Source organism: Lipotes vexillifer, unplaced genomic scaffold (assembly GCF_000442215.2).
Source record: "Lipotes vexillifer unplaced genomic scaffold, Lipotes_vexillifer_v1.1 scaffold655, whole genome shotgun sequence".
In the NCBI taxonomy this organism is placed as follows: domain Eukaryota; kingdom Metazoa; phylum Chordata; class Mammalia; order Artiodactyla; family Lipotidae; genus Lipotes; species Lipotes vexillifer.
The window spans coordinates 887,440-903,399 of NW_006788208.1; the positions used below are offsets into that span (position 1 = coordinate 887,440).

At 40.0% G+C, this 15,960-nt stretch overlaps 2 protein-coding genes across 4 annotated transcripts in view; both read right to left on the reverse strand.

The window, feature by feature from the left end:
- ERCC5 (ERCC excision repair 5, endonuclease) overlaps positions 1-10,193 on the reverse strand; it is a 29,043-nt gene extending 18,850 nt beyond the window's left edge. The window contains exons 1-5 of the mRNA XM_007461513.1: positions 10,106-10,193; positions 3,281-3,456; positions 2,067-2,182; positions 1,563-1,649; positions 430-490 (exon numbers count right to left, since the gene is read on the reverse strand). Coding sequence (XP_007461575.1) covers positions 430-490; positions 1,563-1,649; positions 2,067-2,182; positions 3,281-3,456; positions 10,106-10,193 — 528 coding nt within the window. The remainder of the gene's footprint in view (positions 1-429; positions 491-1,562; positions 1,650-2,066; positions 2,183-3,280; positions 3,457-10,105) is intronic.
- Positions 10,194-13,576: 3,383 nt separating this feature from the next.
- The window catches only part of BIVM (basic, immunoglobulin-like variable motif containing), a 32,362-nt gene continuing 29,978 nt past the window's right edge, over positions 13,577-15,960 (reverse strand). The window contains exon 10 of one of the 3 annotated variants that reach the window (XM_007461515.1): positions 13,577-15,278. In XM_007461515.1, the coding sequence (XP_007461577.1) occupies positions 14,985-15,278 (294 nt within the window). In that variant the 3' untranslated portion in view covers positions 13,577-14,984. Of the gene's footprint in view, positions 15,293-15,960 lie in introns of all 3 variants that reach the window. The other 2 variants (XM_007461514.1, XM_007461516.1) reach the window with 2 other exon arrangements.

Consider the following 15,960-nt stretch of genomic DNA (forward strand, 5'->3'; position numbering starts at 1 on the left):
ACACACACACACACACACACACACACACACACACACACACACACACACACAGGTGTTCAACTATACGGGGGCGGGAGGGGTACTAATATACAGCAAAATGTTACTAGAGTTATTCACGGGTGATAGGCTTTCCGTATTTTTATACAAGCTTTATTGTTATTTCTATTTACTTATTGGTTGGTTGTAAAAGAAAGAAAGCTTATTGTGGATATCTAGATCGGCATAATTCCATACATATGTTTATGAGTCTGTGTATATTTTATATGTATGTACATTCACATGCACACATATATACACACAGTAAAGAAGGTGTCTCTTTATTTTTTACCAAGAACATTCATAAATCCATACTACCTCATTAAAATTATTCATTTGCATGTTATTCATTTCAAAAAGAATAAATCCTGAATTCAAAAATTATTTAAATACCTGTAGTGCTTGTTTTTGATTCATTCTCTCTTGCCATTCTTTTTCATCCTCCTCTTCTGAACTGAAAGTCAAACACACATTTATAATATCTATGATTTAATGACTACTTACAAAACTATTTCTTGAGTGCAAGGTGCTGCTAGTTACGGGAGCTACAACAGTGAGTAAGACGGCAAGAAGTGTGCCGCCCTCGGTCTCACCGTCTGGTGGGGACACCTGTAAGCGAGCGATTGTAACATGACCTAATATCTCCCATCACCAGGGCAGAGCAGGTTGCCGAAGCTGCAATTGGGGTCACTTCACCCCAGGAGCTTTGTGAAATCTCCTGCAGTTACACTGCCTGATTAAGGGGTTGAAGTTTTATCCTAGAGAAGGAAGAATCTAGGAAGTGCTTTAAGCGAGGAAATGACAACATCAGATTTGGGTTTACCAGGTTCTACACTGCCAGCCAGACACTGGGCTTGGCAGGGAGGGGTTCCCGCAGAAGGGTACAATCAGAGATGGAGACACAGACAGAAGTGTGGAAGCCAGGACGGTAACCTCGAGACACGATGATGGCCACGGCGGTAACTCACAAGCTGTGTGGCCTCACAGGAGCCCCGGGAAAGTAGTGGGGGAAGGACAAGCTGGCCCTCCACCTGCACATCAACCAAAGAAGCTGCTGAGGACTAACAGCCAGCTGGAGGGAAGAGGGCACAGGGGTGCCCGAGGAAGAGTGGCCAGAGAGGGTCCCAGACATCAGGCTGAGAAATGCAAAGCAGCCACTGGATTTAGCAAGGAGGACGTAGTGTGCGGACTTTAGTGATGGCGTGAGAGAGAAAACACCAGGCTGAGAAGCAGGTAGACAGCTGGTGTCAGTGAAGTGTAAGAAAAACCAGAATCCACGTCTCCACGAGTTCTAAATGAACAGTGCTAGCAGAGGCTCCAGAGAATGAAAAAAGAAAACTGCCACAAACCACCAAAACACAAAGGTAGTAAATAAAAAGTTTGGTCTTAAAAAATATTCTAAAAGGTGTCGAGAATGCGTATTTCAGATGCATTAATTCCCACATGCCTTATTATGTAGATAAAACAGAAAGGTTTGAATCTGTCTGAATACAGCAATAACATTTTTAAGTAGTTAAAACATTTACCTATCTTTCTCTGCCTCTTGTAAAGGTGGCAAAACATAGATGTCATCTTCTCTTTGAACTTGAGTAAGACTGGGAAGTGCTTCCTCCCTGAAAAGTACACAGAGACTTCAACAGAGACCACAGGAAACAGTATTCTGAGAGTCAATAATACTCCCCAGTGATCACACAAACGCTGACGAGGAGGTGAAAAGGGGAAACCCAGGGGCGATGGGTTCGGCCTCTGCTGGCCTGGCTGCCGGGCCACTGGACGAGAGCAGCCTCCAGAGAGAGGGGAGCTGGTCTCAGCGTGAAGAAAAGTGTTCTGAGAGTAAAACGTGCAAAAGCAATGCAGCAGCTTTCCTTTCTCGTGATCAGAGCTGATTCTCACAGAACAGAGAGTTTTCACAACTTCAACTAGGTCAAATGGACACCCCATTTATTCCTCTCATTAGGGAAGGGCAGCCACAAGAATCTGATGCAAAAATTTTAAATTAATCTTTAAAATTAATGTAATTCCCCTCTTGCCTTTTGCTTTTTAAGGCAGTTTTGATAATTTGTCTTTTCAAAAATGTTTTCAAAAGCTTCTCAGTAGTTTTTTTGGAGTCATTTGTTGCCAAGTCCTTTCTCTGCCTTCTTTTAGCCTGTGAAAAGAAAGGATACAGGATTTTACTTCAAGGTATTAGTAGATCAAAAACACTTCTGTGGGTTTTTTCCCTAGAGAATTTGGTTTGTCTGAGTTTCGGACTATGGTTGTTTTGGTATCTTCTTCTAATTACTGTATGAGTGAATACCTTCAGGTTTTTGCTGTGGAAAGGACACCCAGAGTTTCCAACTAACGCGTACTTAATGGGCTGGCTATCACACAATATATTTGGGCAGCTATTAATTTACTTTCAATTTCTTTTAAACATCCTTTAATGTCCTTAAGAAGCCTAAAACTTGATATACAAGTAAGTAAATGCTTCGCTAAAGGGATTATTATATTAATTAATGTCTTCTTTAAAATGCCACTGTTAAGCCAAAACCAATTCCTGCTATTAGTTTTTATAAAAATACATTACTGGTATGTAACTCTGTCCTTCCACATCCAAGATTATGTCATAAGAAATCTTAAAATGTCTAGAAATATCTTGTAAGAAATGTCCAAAACAGGGAAAAATGGAATAGTCTCGGTGCTTACGGTTTAATACAAGGCAGAAATATCAAAACATTCTTTTCATTTCTTCTTTTTTAACTGAGATAAATTGCCATATAACGTTGTATAAGTTTAACTGTACAACACCTAAGAAGACACTCTAAGGGGAAAACTCTCTATTGTAACTTTAGTAGTTTTATTAAAAGTTAAATATTATTGCACCTGTGATACACTTTCAGAAACAAACCTCTTTTAAAAGAAAAAGTGTTTGTTCAAGATAATTTTTTTTTTTTTTTGTGGTACGCGGGCCTCTCACTGTTGTGGCCTCTCCCGTTGCGGAGCACAGGCTCTGGACATGCAGGCTTCGCAGCATGTGGGATCTTCCCGGACCGGGGCACTCACCCATGTCCCCTGCATCGGCAGGCGGACTCTCAACCACTGCGCCACCAGGGAAGCCCAAGATAAATTTTTTAAAGTTGAATTAAACCGGATATATGTCAAAGTTAAGTCTTGATTTCCAAAATTCCAAGGAGAAAATTTAAATTTTATGTGAACTTTTCCTTCTTTCTAAGAATGCATAAAGAAAAAAATAGATGACTCTTACCAGAGTCTGTTTCTTCAATAGTGGAGCATCCCCATCAAACACAAAAATAGGACGAATTCGAAAAAATAAGAGTTTGCAGAGCCGATGGAACAAAGTAAGAAGATGAGCATTTTCTATTGAGTTCCCATGGCGATCCCGAACTCCTTTAAGTGCTTGGTTTAACCAAATGCTAATATCTAGAAGGATTGTTAATGGAAAACACTTTGCAATTTCTTCCCTCACCCTCACAATTTCAAATTCCTAATGTCTGATATCATCCAAACATTAAAACTGAGCACCCATCACAACTTACTTGAAACTGAAAAATGGTTAGCCCTGATGGAATCTACCTAAAATCAGTTAACTTTATTTGGGCCCTGTTATCACTATTTACATTCTGAATTTTTAAATCTTACATAGACATATGTCTCCTTTAAAAAGTCTAATCGCAAAGAAGTGCTTCTTTAAAAAAAAAAACAACTAATGATCTGTATGGAATTTTAGCAAATTAACACTTTTTTGGAGAACAATTTGGCAATTCATAGCAAAAAACTTTAAAACTTGCATTCTATTTTATGTAAGAATTCCACTTCCAGACATTTATCCTCAAGAAATCATCATAGACTTACAGTAAGAGTTACTTATAAGACGGCTTGTTTATAATAATGAAAATACTAAGAATAAAAGTTTTCCAACAGCTCTTTTTTTAAATTAGATTATGATATAATGATTTGCTGGAATCCAAGGGTCTGTTAAAAATGGAAGTCGCAGAAGCACATGAGGCAGAGAGTCACAAAATATTATTAAAGGAAGTAAAACAGGTTACAAAAGTATGGAAAATATAATTCCATCTTGTAACATATGCAATATGCTAAATATTAAAAAAAAGACTCGAAGTTCAGACATCAAAATATTAAGAGTAGTTATCTCCTGGTGTGATTACCTAATTTTTCCTTCTTGGAGTCTTCTTATATTTTTAAACTTTACTAAAGAATGCTTTTTAACAGATTGTTTTCTATTTGTTCATAAGAGAGGGACACAGCCCTCTGCCCGCTCCCCTGACCCACCATTAAAGTGCTGACTTCGGCAGTGATGGCCCACAGGCCCTCCCCTTTCCTCCTGTCTGCACTGGCTACCCAGGTGACGTCCGCCCCCCATACCACAGCCCATACAGCACCGAGCTCCACACACGCGCGTCTGCCCCAGAGCGCTCCCCTGACCCCAGGTCGGACGGCCTCGTTGACATCTCTACCTGATGCCTCAGCTGCTTCAGACTTACCACAATCAAAACCGCACTCTGTGCCTTCTCAGCAGGCTACTCACGCCCCCATTTCAGTGGATGTCACTCCCATCCACCCAAGCCAGAACCCTGAGCGCCATCCCACGTATGCCTCCACCCAGCCATTGCCAGGTCCTATCAGTTCTACCTTTTTATCTATCTTGAAACTGTTATGTTAGATTTCACCAACAGACCTGTAGTGAAAACCCTTGGAAAGCTCCCACTGCCTTTAGAATAATATCCAAAAGTCCTTCCCACGGCCTACAAACCCTGAATATCTGTCCTCTGTTCACCTCTCCTGGCTCATGTCGAGCCACTGGGCTTCTCTCAAACCCTGGAAGTCGCTAAGCTCCTTCCTGCCTCCAGGGTCTCCTCCTTGCTCCTTCCCCAGCCTGAAAGAGCCCCTCCCTCTCTAAGCCTAGAGATCCCCTACCCTTAGGTCTCAGTCTAGGGGTCACGCCCTCAGGCGAGATTAAGACCTCCAGTTACACACTCCTATTCAAAAACAACTTGCTTATTTCATAGCAGAAATGTTTCTATGCACTGGGGATACAGTACTGGACAAAACAAAGCGTCTGCCCTAATGGAGTTTACAACCAGTGCGGGGGGAATCCAGACTGTGAGCTCCAAGACATGTGTAAACCACAATGCTGGGCACTGCTCTCCCTCTCAGAGCACACAGGAGGCAACAAAGACCTGCTTTCAAATGAGATGAACGGTTAAATATTTAAATGAATGTACATTACCTACTTACTACCATAAAAAATTAGGCCCATCAACAATTAACTTAATAAACATTACATAAAAAATAACTAGTGGAGAGCAAGCTATTACTAGATTCATTCCTATGATATTTGAGGGCTACTAGGTGCCAGGTATATCCAAGATCCTAGGGATAGAACAGTGAACAATACAGCTATGAACAGATAGGGCCCCTACCCCTGAGAAACTTGCATTCTAATGGAGAAAACAATGAAAATCAAGTACAGACGTCTAATACATTAGGTTGCTGGTAAGTGCCAAGAAAGAAATAGAGCAGAGTAAAAGGACAAAAGTGTGATTGGTGGTCAATACCTCTTTAGTTAGGGAAGTCCTATCGGAAGAAGTAACGGAGGCCTGAACGAATGAAGAGGAACAAGGGAGAAAACAGTGGGGCAGGAGGTACAGCAAATGCAAACGCCCTGGGACAGAAGCAGGCTTCCGTTTAAGGACAACATGGCAGGTGCACGGCCAGAGGAGCAGTAAGAGGAAGTGATGGGTGTATATAGTCACTGGAAGGTTTCTAGAATGTGAGATCAGCCCAGTGGACATGTGAGGAATAAACCATAAGGAAGCCAGCTTTAAACTAGTTACAACAGCCTGAGGGAAAGCAGAACGCAGTGGTGAGGATGATGAGAAGTGGTCAGAAAAGGATCCATCCTGGAAGTAGGATCTGGCATTGGCTTAGCTCTGTATTGGATCAATGGTGTTGTTATTGGGTAAATATTTCTAATTGGCTTGTTTCTGGTTGCTACACCGTTGTATCAGATGGAATAAGTTTCTACTTAGCCCATTCCTTTAAATGTTATAATCAATGAGAAAAATATAATTTCAGATCAGTAGCTCTCAACTCTGCTGTCCTTTGGAACCAGATATGAAGCTTTTGAAACACAGATTGCTAAACATAGGTACACCTAAAATTCTAAATCATAGAGATTGAGATCGGACTTTTTTTTTTTAATTAATCACAGGTAGTGCCAATTCTCAGCCAGGTTGAGCATTCCAGCTTAAAATTATTTATTTATTTTTTTTTTTTACATTCTTTGACATAAACCACAGCAAGATCTTTTTTGACCCACCTCCTAGAGTAATGGAAATAAAAACAAATATAAACAAATGGGACTTAAAAGATTTGCACAGCAAAGGAAACCATAAACAAGACAAAAAGAAAACCCTCAGAATAGGAGAAAATATTTGCAAATGGAACAATAGACAAAGGATTAATCTCCAAAATATACAAACAGCTCATGGAGCTCAATATCAAAGAAACAAACAATCCAGTTAAAAAATGGGCAGAAGACCCAAATAGACATTTCATCAAGGAAGACCTACAGATGGCCAGGAAGCACATGAAAAGATGCTCAACAACACTAATTATTAGAGAAATGAAAATCAAAACTACAATGAGGTATCACCTCACACCAGTCAGAATGGCCATTATAAAAAAAATCTAGAAACAATAAATGCTGGAGAGGGTGTGGTGAAAAGGGACCCCTCCTGCACTGTTGGTGGGAATGTACATTGATACAACCACTATGGAAAACAGTATGAAGGTTCCTTCAAAAACTAAAAATAGAACTACCGTATGACCCAGCGATCCCACGACTGGGCATATACCCTGAGAAAACCATAATTCAAAAAGAGTCATTTACCATAATGTTCATTGCAGCTCTATTTACAATAGCCAGGACATGGAAGCAAGCTAAGTGTCCATCGACAGATGAATGGTTAAAGAAGATGTGGCACATATATACAATGGAATATTACTCAGCCATAAAAAGAAATGAAATAGACTTATTTGTAGTGAGGTGGATGGACTCAGACTCTGTCATACAGAGTGAAATAAGTCAGAAAGATAAAAACAAATACCATATGCTGACACGGAATCTTAAAAAAAAAATGTCACCAATGAATCCAGTTTCAGGGCAGGAATAAAGAGGTAGACATTGAAAATGGACTTGAAGACATGGGGTGGGAGGTCGAATTTGGGGCAAAATGAGAATAGCATCGACATATATACACTACCAAATGCAAAACAGTTGGCTGGTGGGAAGCAGCAGCACAGCACAGGGAGATCGGCTCTGTGCTTTATGATGACCTAGAGGGGTGGGATAGAGAGGGTGGGAGGGAGACGCAAGAGGGAGGGGATACGGGGACGTGTATGCAAATGGCTGATTCGCTTTGTTGTGCAAGAGAAACTAACACGGTATTGTGAAGCAATTACACTCCAATAAAGATATACTATGAAAAAAAAATTTTTTTTAGTTTTATTATTTTTGGACGTGCAGTGCAGCGTGTGGGATCTTAGTTCCCCGACCAGGGATTGAACCCCCATCCTCTGCAGTGAAAGCGCAGAGTCCTAACCACTAGTACGCCAGGGAATTCCTGCAGCTTGAAATTCTTAAAAAAGAAATATGCAGAATTAGGCAAGCTGAAAATATTTCCATAATTTAATTTGTCTAATTTCAATAAGTTTATAAAAGGCAACATTAAATTTATCCCAGGACTGGAAAAGTTAAATGTGCAGCCAAGCCAAAAACCATTTTACAGATGAGACCCAAAAGACCAGTAACATTTTGAAACAAAAAATAAATTACTTTAGTTCTACTGTTAGGCGATGCAAAATTTAATTAACCCCTATTCGTATGCAAAGCCTAAAGAGACTGTAAGATTCTGTTAATAGAGTTAAAAGTATTTTACAAATGTAAAGGTCCATAAGAGACAAAAGTTTAATTACTAAACCTTTATTATTTGACACAAACACTTAGATTGCATAAGTAAACAAGACACTCATCTAGAAATGGTAAAAAGACCAAATTATTTTAGGGATCCAAGAATAAATTATGAAACTCGTATGTCATGTGTAATTTTATAAACAAATAAAACCAAAAAACCTGAATATATTTCAGATATTTGACTTGGAATTCCCATGAAAATGAAATAAAGCAAAATCAATTAGAGAACAGAAACCAACTTGTCTCCTTTTATATATATGTATATATGCATATATATATATACATATATATGAAGTTACCATTATAACTACAGTACCTTTGACAGTCTTCTATTAATAATTCATTCTTTCAGAAAAGCCTAATAACCCCATGAATATGACTTCATGTCCCAAAAAAGTTTCTGAGTCATCTGAAAATAGATGATCTAAATTAAATTCTTTACATTTATTTTGGACAACTTTCTAAAAAATCAGAATGCTGAACTTCACATCACATCTCAATTGTTTTACAAATTATTAATTCTTCATACGGGCTGCAAAGTAAACTGATCTAAATCTTTGCTGAAGTCTTAAGGGTTCCTGACATTGAAAAATGCTTTCATTCACATGTACAATATATATTGATAGTTCTATGAAGAAAATCTTCAGAAAGCAGTAATTTGAGAAACCACTAGAGGGCAGCAATAGCACGTGTGCTTTAAAAAAACTTTCCCACAAGCCACCAGGCATTAAACTTTTTAAGCCACAATTCATTATGAATGTATTTCAAGATGACTCACACTGCAAAAAACACAATCATCATCATCATGTTACTTTATTTAAAAAATTATCAATGATCCATTATGTATAAGTTGTCTCTATACGAAAGTCAACGGCTCCTTTCACTGAATCCCCACATCCTTTGACAGCGCATTTACCACGGGACAGCAATTATTACATGACTGTCTCCTCCACTCCGAGTGGAGCTCCTAGGCTCACAGGTTCCCACTTAGGGAACTGGTGCAAGGTACCACCAGCTTCTGGAACACAACAGACACTCAAAAAAAGAAAGAAAAGAAAAAGAAAATGAAGACTGCCTAAAGAATAAAAAGATCAAAGTATCAGAAACAGCCTTCACATGTTTTGGTAATGAAGAAAAACATTAAACTCCAAAGGCACAAACAAAACCAGCCAAACATGCACACAATCAACAGTCCTTAAAATATCCATCATAGAGGCTGGGAAGAAAATAATTCACTGTAGACCTTTTGAAATCTTTTCAGTGTTGTACTATATGAATTTCCTATTCCAAAACACATAACAAAAGATAATAAAAGTTACTTTTTAAAAAAAAAAAAAGGTCAAACACTTGCCCACACTTTTCTTCCTCTAACAAACGTAAATAAAGCAAGACTCAGGACAGCAGGCAAAACTACTGGTCGTTAGTCCACTTCGTTTTCTCCATGCTGACCTCCCTGTCGAGATAACAGATTTAGAATTTACCATACTAGCAGCGACAGACACTATTCTAAGCTTCTTTCATTTAAATAACCCCTTCATTCCTCACACCAACCCTGTGTGCAGAGACTATTATCACCTCCACTTCCCGGATGAGAGAACTGACGCATACACAGGAGCAAAGCACCGCCCCTAAGTGATTAAAACAAGACTCCAGTCCAAAGCTGTGTGACTGCAAAGCCACAACTGGGAGATTGGGATTGACATATACACACTACTACACATAAAACAGATAACTAATAAAGACCTACTGTAGAGCACAGGGAACGCTACTCAATACACTGTAATGACCTATACGGGAAAAGAATCTAAAACAGTGTAGATATATGCATATATATAAATGATTCACTTTACTGTACAGCAGAAACTAACACAACATTGTAAATCAACTCTACTCCAATAAAAATTAATTTAAAAAAGAAAAGAAAAGAAAGGAAACATCCCAAAGAGGACCTATTGCTACCCGCCTGGGTAAGACCTTCAGCCTAACAACGCCCCTCTGCGCCCCCTGGAGAACTGAGAGCAAAATCCTGGCGCCCATCGTGCATCCCCGGCACCGACGCCCGGAAAAGGATACCCACTGCAAGGACCTTCCCCTCCAGCGTCTCTGGGTTGACCTGCCGCCCGGAGCACTCCAGCAGCTTCCAGAGGCCCTGGACTCCCATGAACGAGGTGTGTGCCCTCGGAGCGCGTCTCGCGGGCGGGATCGCGGGAGACCTTTCACTCCGAGTCTTCCACAAGGGGCTGCACCAACGCCCCGGACCCCGAAAAGAGCTCCCAGAGCTTCCACCCGGAGAAGACGGAAAACAACCAGGAGCGCACAGCTTTCCAGGGAAAACCGGCCCCGGCGAAAACCGCACTTCCCAGAACCTGACACGGCCTCGCGTTAGAAAGACGGGCCCAGAGAAAGTCGGAGGCACAGAGGAACAGGTCCTCGTCTCGCCCAGCGCTTTGGCCCAAACTTCTGCACTCCTAACAGATGACCAGGGTAAGGGGACAGCTCAGGCGAGATAAACAGCCAAAAGACGTCCCTCAGGCAACCCGTCTCCTCTAGGGGGACCGTAAACTCACACGAAATGGAGCCGCCCGGCTTCCGTTTAATGCGGCGCGCAGGGCGGAAGTCCCGCCTCCCCACGCTGATGTATATCCGCTGCGCCATTACACTCCGGAAGTGAGGGGGTTGGTTCGGTCTTCGTGTTTGTATCGTGTTGGCGCCGTGCTTCCTCCACCCTGGGATCTTGTTGCGGTTAAATGTTGAAAGCGTCCGCAAAGCGTCTGCCTTCAGAGGTTGTGGTTTTCTAGGTGCTTTACTGGTATCAGTTTCTTTCCACTGAGCCGCCACTTGTGAAAACTCTTAATACTATTGTTTTACATGTGAAAGATGGACCCTTTGGTTGGTGTTTGTAATTAATAAGTATTTATTTGTCCGGTAACTTATGGTAACTAGGTGGTAACACGATTTAAAATCTTAACCCTTGAAATATAGTCTTCTCCGGCCTGTAAAATTTAGGAATCCACGGCATGTAGGTCAGAAGTAACAAAAAACGAATTGCCAGATTAGCACCTGGGTAGACGGTGGCTCGGACCCTCGGGCTGAGATTCACAGAGCGACTGAGGTACGTTATGATGTTTATCGTTGTTCAAGTCGCATTTGTTCAGAGTTCGTCTCTTCATCTGTAAACTGAACGGGCATAAAGCCAATCTTGCAGACGGTTTTAAGCAAGGATCAGAGGTAATGTTTGCAAAGTACTTACCACTCGGAGTTAATAAATGATAGCCTTATCGTACATATTGGTTCAAATTTGGACTATTGAAACTAGATTCAAAATCACTGAAAAGATTGATTAGAAATCAGTTTAGCAAAGCTATGTTCTTGTCCAAACAGATGGTTTCCCAGTAGCCAAGTTTACTTGACCTAGTCACAACTAATTTTCTGTCAGGGATAATCCTGACAAAGTACTTATTTTCATTTCCTCAGTGTGTAAAGTAATCCCCAGAACTGTTGTTCCAAAATGTATTTTGCCGGAATTAATATACTCGCCTGTTCAATTTTTGTTTCCCCCCCGCCAGTAGTTTACAGTAGACTGTAAATTTATTGAAATCAAGAACTATTTTGTTGATTTACATACCCCATTCCTGATATTTAGCAGGAATCCTATAAATATTGCCTAAATGACCACTTTCCCAGCGTCAAGTCTAAATCTCTGCAGGGCATCTTGAACCCTGTTGAAAGAGAATTTCCACAAGCCAGGCAGATGTTAGTTCAGATCCCATCTGAGCCATGTCATAACCCTGAGTTATGGGCTGAATTGTGTCCCCTTCCAAAATTCATATGTTGAAGCCCTAATCCCCACCCAATACCTCAAAATGTAACTGTTTGGAGATAGGGCCATTTCAAAGTTAAGTTAAAAGGAGGCCATTAGGGTGAGTTAATCAATCTGACTGATGTCCTTATAAGAGGGAATTTGGACACCCTGACACTAAGGATAATTGCACAGAGGAAAAACCATGTGAGGGCACAGGGAGAAGGGGGCCAGCTGCAAGCCAAGGAGAATTCAAGAGAAACCAAACCTGTCAACATCTTGATCTTGGACTTCTATCCTCTGGAGCTATGAGAAAATAAATGTGTTGTTTAAACCACCAATCTGGTATTTCATTATGGCAGCCCTAGAAAACTGAGACATCCTAGGATCCTAGGCAAGTTTCTTCACCATTGAGAATCTGAATAAAATGGAGATGCCACTTCTTTTGTGGTTGCTCTGAGATCAGTGACTTAACATGAAACACCTAGTGGGTAATGGTGCTCAAATTAGTTTGTTGAGTGAATGAGGGGGAGAACTCTGGGGGTAAAATTGAAATACAGAGTGTGACTGGATTGTAGATCACCTTGCCTGAGCCCCTCCAGTGTCTGGGAGAAGGCAAGTTGGGAAGTATTATAGCTGCTGCACCAGCTTGGCCTGATGATGGGGCTTAGTAGTGGGAAAAGTAAGTTTCAGGATTTGATCATTTTTTACTACCTGAGAGCTGGGTAAAAACAAATAGCCAATGTGAACATTTCAGTACTACAAGTGCTTGTAAAACCAGAGCAACATTTCTTGAATACAAAATATTTTTTTAAGGAACAGCAACTAAGGAGGGTACACTTGATTTGTAAGAAATTGGTTCCTTTAGATGCTGTTTAAAGGGCTCTCCATCAAGATTCTGATAGGAAAATACAAATCGTTTAGGCCAATAATAATATCAAGCACTTAAAGAGCAATTCCTATCTACAAAGCACTGTTCTAAACACTTTACATGTATTAACTTATTTATTCTTCAAAACAATTCATAAAATAGATACTATTATCCCCCTTTTACCAATGAGGAAATATGCACAGGAAAAATAATCTCAACTCGCCCAAGGTGATACAGCTAGTTAGTGGAGAGCCAGTAATATGAACTTTCATTGCTTCTATGGAGACTTCTAAGAAAAATTGACCAAGAAATTAAATATGACAGGAATGTTACTAATCTTGAAAGACAAAGGTGCAGTCACTTGCTTACACATTCTGGAAAAGCAGTCCCTGTAAGTCTCGGTGTGCTCTTAATAACTGCCAAACTTGTAAGCCAAGTTATTAAGTGATTGGATATATTAAGACATTTATAAAAGTTGATTATGCCAATAAGCAATACGTATAAACTCATCCTCTTTTCCTAGATGTCACTATATTCTCTATTTTATGTTGCATTCATCTCCTTTCTTTACCAATCTCTTCTCTGAAATATTTGGCTGAACTATATGCAATTGCTGATATTCAACCATATTTGACCTACAAAAATTACAGTTTAATTTGGTTCAAGCTAAAGAATTAAGTTTTCTATTTCCTCTTATAAAGTCTTAACAAAAATCTAAAATTATAGACATATGCATATTGTCTCACTGATTATAAAAGTCAGATAGAAGATGTTTCTTTTACTACTTACACAGAATTGACAAATTGTCATGTACTTCAAACAAGATTGTAAGGGTACTCCCTTCTTAAAACAAAGGTTCAAAACATTCTCATGATTAAAAGTAGAAAACAAAACTTTATTGATGAAAACTTCTTAAAAGTTCCAGTATGAAGTAACAAAATCAACAACCTACAAATCTTTCAGTCCTTTGCATTTCAAGCAAAATACTCTCTTCAGAAAAATGCCCATTTCATAATATATATCCCCTTCTGTAGGCTAGGCATGTCTGAGTGGATAAATGGATATAAAATTCAAAAGAGAAGAAAATGAAAATATTTTAAAAATAAAAATCTGAACCTTCTCCTTGAGGTGTATTACGATGTGGTTACCAACATATTCAGCACCTTGTAATAATCAAGTTACTGATTTGAGTCCCAGAACAGCCCCTGAAATGAAAGAACAAGAGATCCTAGTTGTTTGTGAGTCATAGGTTGGCAGCAGAAGAAAAACTGACAGCAACTGGAGAGGAGCTTAAATACATGAAATCCACACTTTCTGAACTATTTCACACTCACTTCAAGCAGCTAATTGTCTACATGTTTTAAAAAGGAAAGAGCTCAGAGTCTGGAATATGGATAGTTGCCCTCTGAGTGATGGGGCATTCCTAACACGTCCTTAATTCTGTTATCAACATATGACGCCATACTGGGGGACCAGTCAAATATCAGATCTCATCTCACAGGTTACCTTGTGTATAGAAACTTCAGATGCCACTTGTTCTTTTACTCTACCCCTAAAGCAAGGTTTATTGTAGACTTACGAGTCTTTCAAGACCTAAAGTTCTTGTCAGCATTTGACAGTAACATACCAAGAAAGTCAAGAGTACCTGAATCGATGCACTAAGTCACCCATCTGCACCAATAGAAAAGATCAGTAGCTTGAGTCTTTTCTCTTTTGCCTCTTTATTGAGAATCCTGAGAAAGTTGATCAGGAAAAAAATGAGGCAGGCAAGATACCACTACAAGTAAAAGAATTTCTAGACTAAGTCATTTTAAATGAGCTTTAACCACTAGAGAAAAACTAGAAATCAACAGCCCCAATTTTTCTGGGCAGATACTTAGTACCTTACATTTCGAGCTTGGGAACAAAACTGCAACAAATATCTGGGGGTCAAGTCATAAGAAATCACTTCATGCTTAAGTATTTCAAATCGTGATGCTATTGAGTGAAATTGTGTTTGATTTGTTTATGTGTAATTTTATTGGACTTTGTGAAACTGCCCAGAATGTTTATATACTCTTAACTTTTAAAAGGACAAAAAAACTCTGTGCTTATCTGTTTATATACCAGAAATCACCCATCATAATCATATGCAAGCTTATTTACTGGAGAAACTACAAGGTTATGTGTTGTACCACAAGATATGTTGCTATTTAATACAGACTTAAAATCTTGTACTGCCTTAATGCAGTCCTGTATAGACCAGCTGCGTGAATAACACAAGTCGTCAGTACGCAGCATGGTCAGTCATTCCCATCGTAATCACTGTAACCCTGGTAACCACTGTTCCTTCTCTCATGGATACTTGACATCTTTTTCCATGTCAAGTCCTGATGGAAACTAGCGCTAAAAGACCGGCCCAGACGCCCATGCTGCTTCTTGGAGATATTGTCCTCACTCTCAGATTTGGCAATTCCCTGGGCATGTGTTGAAGGTTGTGATTCTTGCCTAATGGTTCCAAATGGAAAGTTCCAAAGGCCAAATCTTTGCCAGTTAAGTCTCTGGAATGCTATGATGCAATGCAGGTTTCCTCCAACCTGAGAAAAAAAAATGTTGGATTCAGAAAATGATAGGAAATTAATTATACTAATATGTGGGTTCCCATGAATTCCCTTATTTTTCCCCATTCACCTGCATCAAAACAGTGCTGATCCTTTGATTCATAATCATATCACATTATCTTGCATCTTTCCTGACCAGCTGTCTTTACAAAAATATAACAATGCCCACAGGAGGCAAAACCCCTTCCCCCCATATGCCTGTCTACCACTCACACACGCTGTACCTGCCCAAGTTGACTAATCCAAACACCAAGATCATTCCTCTTCCTCTCCCTCCTATGCATTCTTCATATGATAGTAGGATAATATGGATGGGATGTCTACTCAATCCACAGAACATACCATTCCCTGAGAACCGCCCCCAGCAGCCTTGTTGGTACACATGGCTCTGCCCCATGGCCACAGTTAATTGCCCTGGGAGTGAACACCTGACCCAAGCTGGGCCAAGACTACAGAACTGGGCTGGAGGCATGCCACTCTTAGTCTCGACCGTTCATCTGAAAGGGAGACCTAAGTTGAAAGATGATCTTCGGGAAGTAAACAGACAAATAGACAGCTAAGAACAACACAACTCCCAAGAGAATAAGACTAACTCCCTGGCCCCTGCTAACATTCTCTTGCGTGGTACCAGTTCCCCCTGAATCCAGGCTAGACTTCT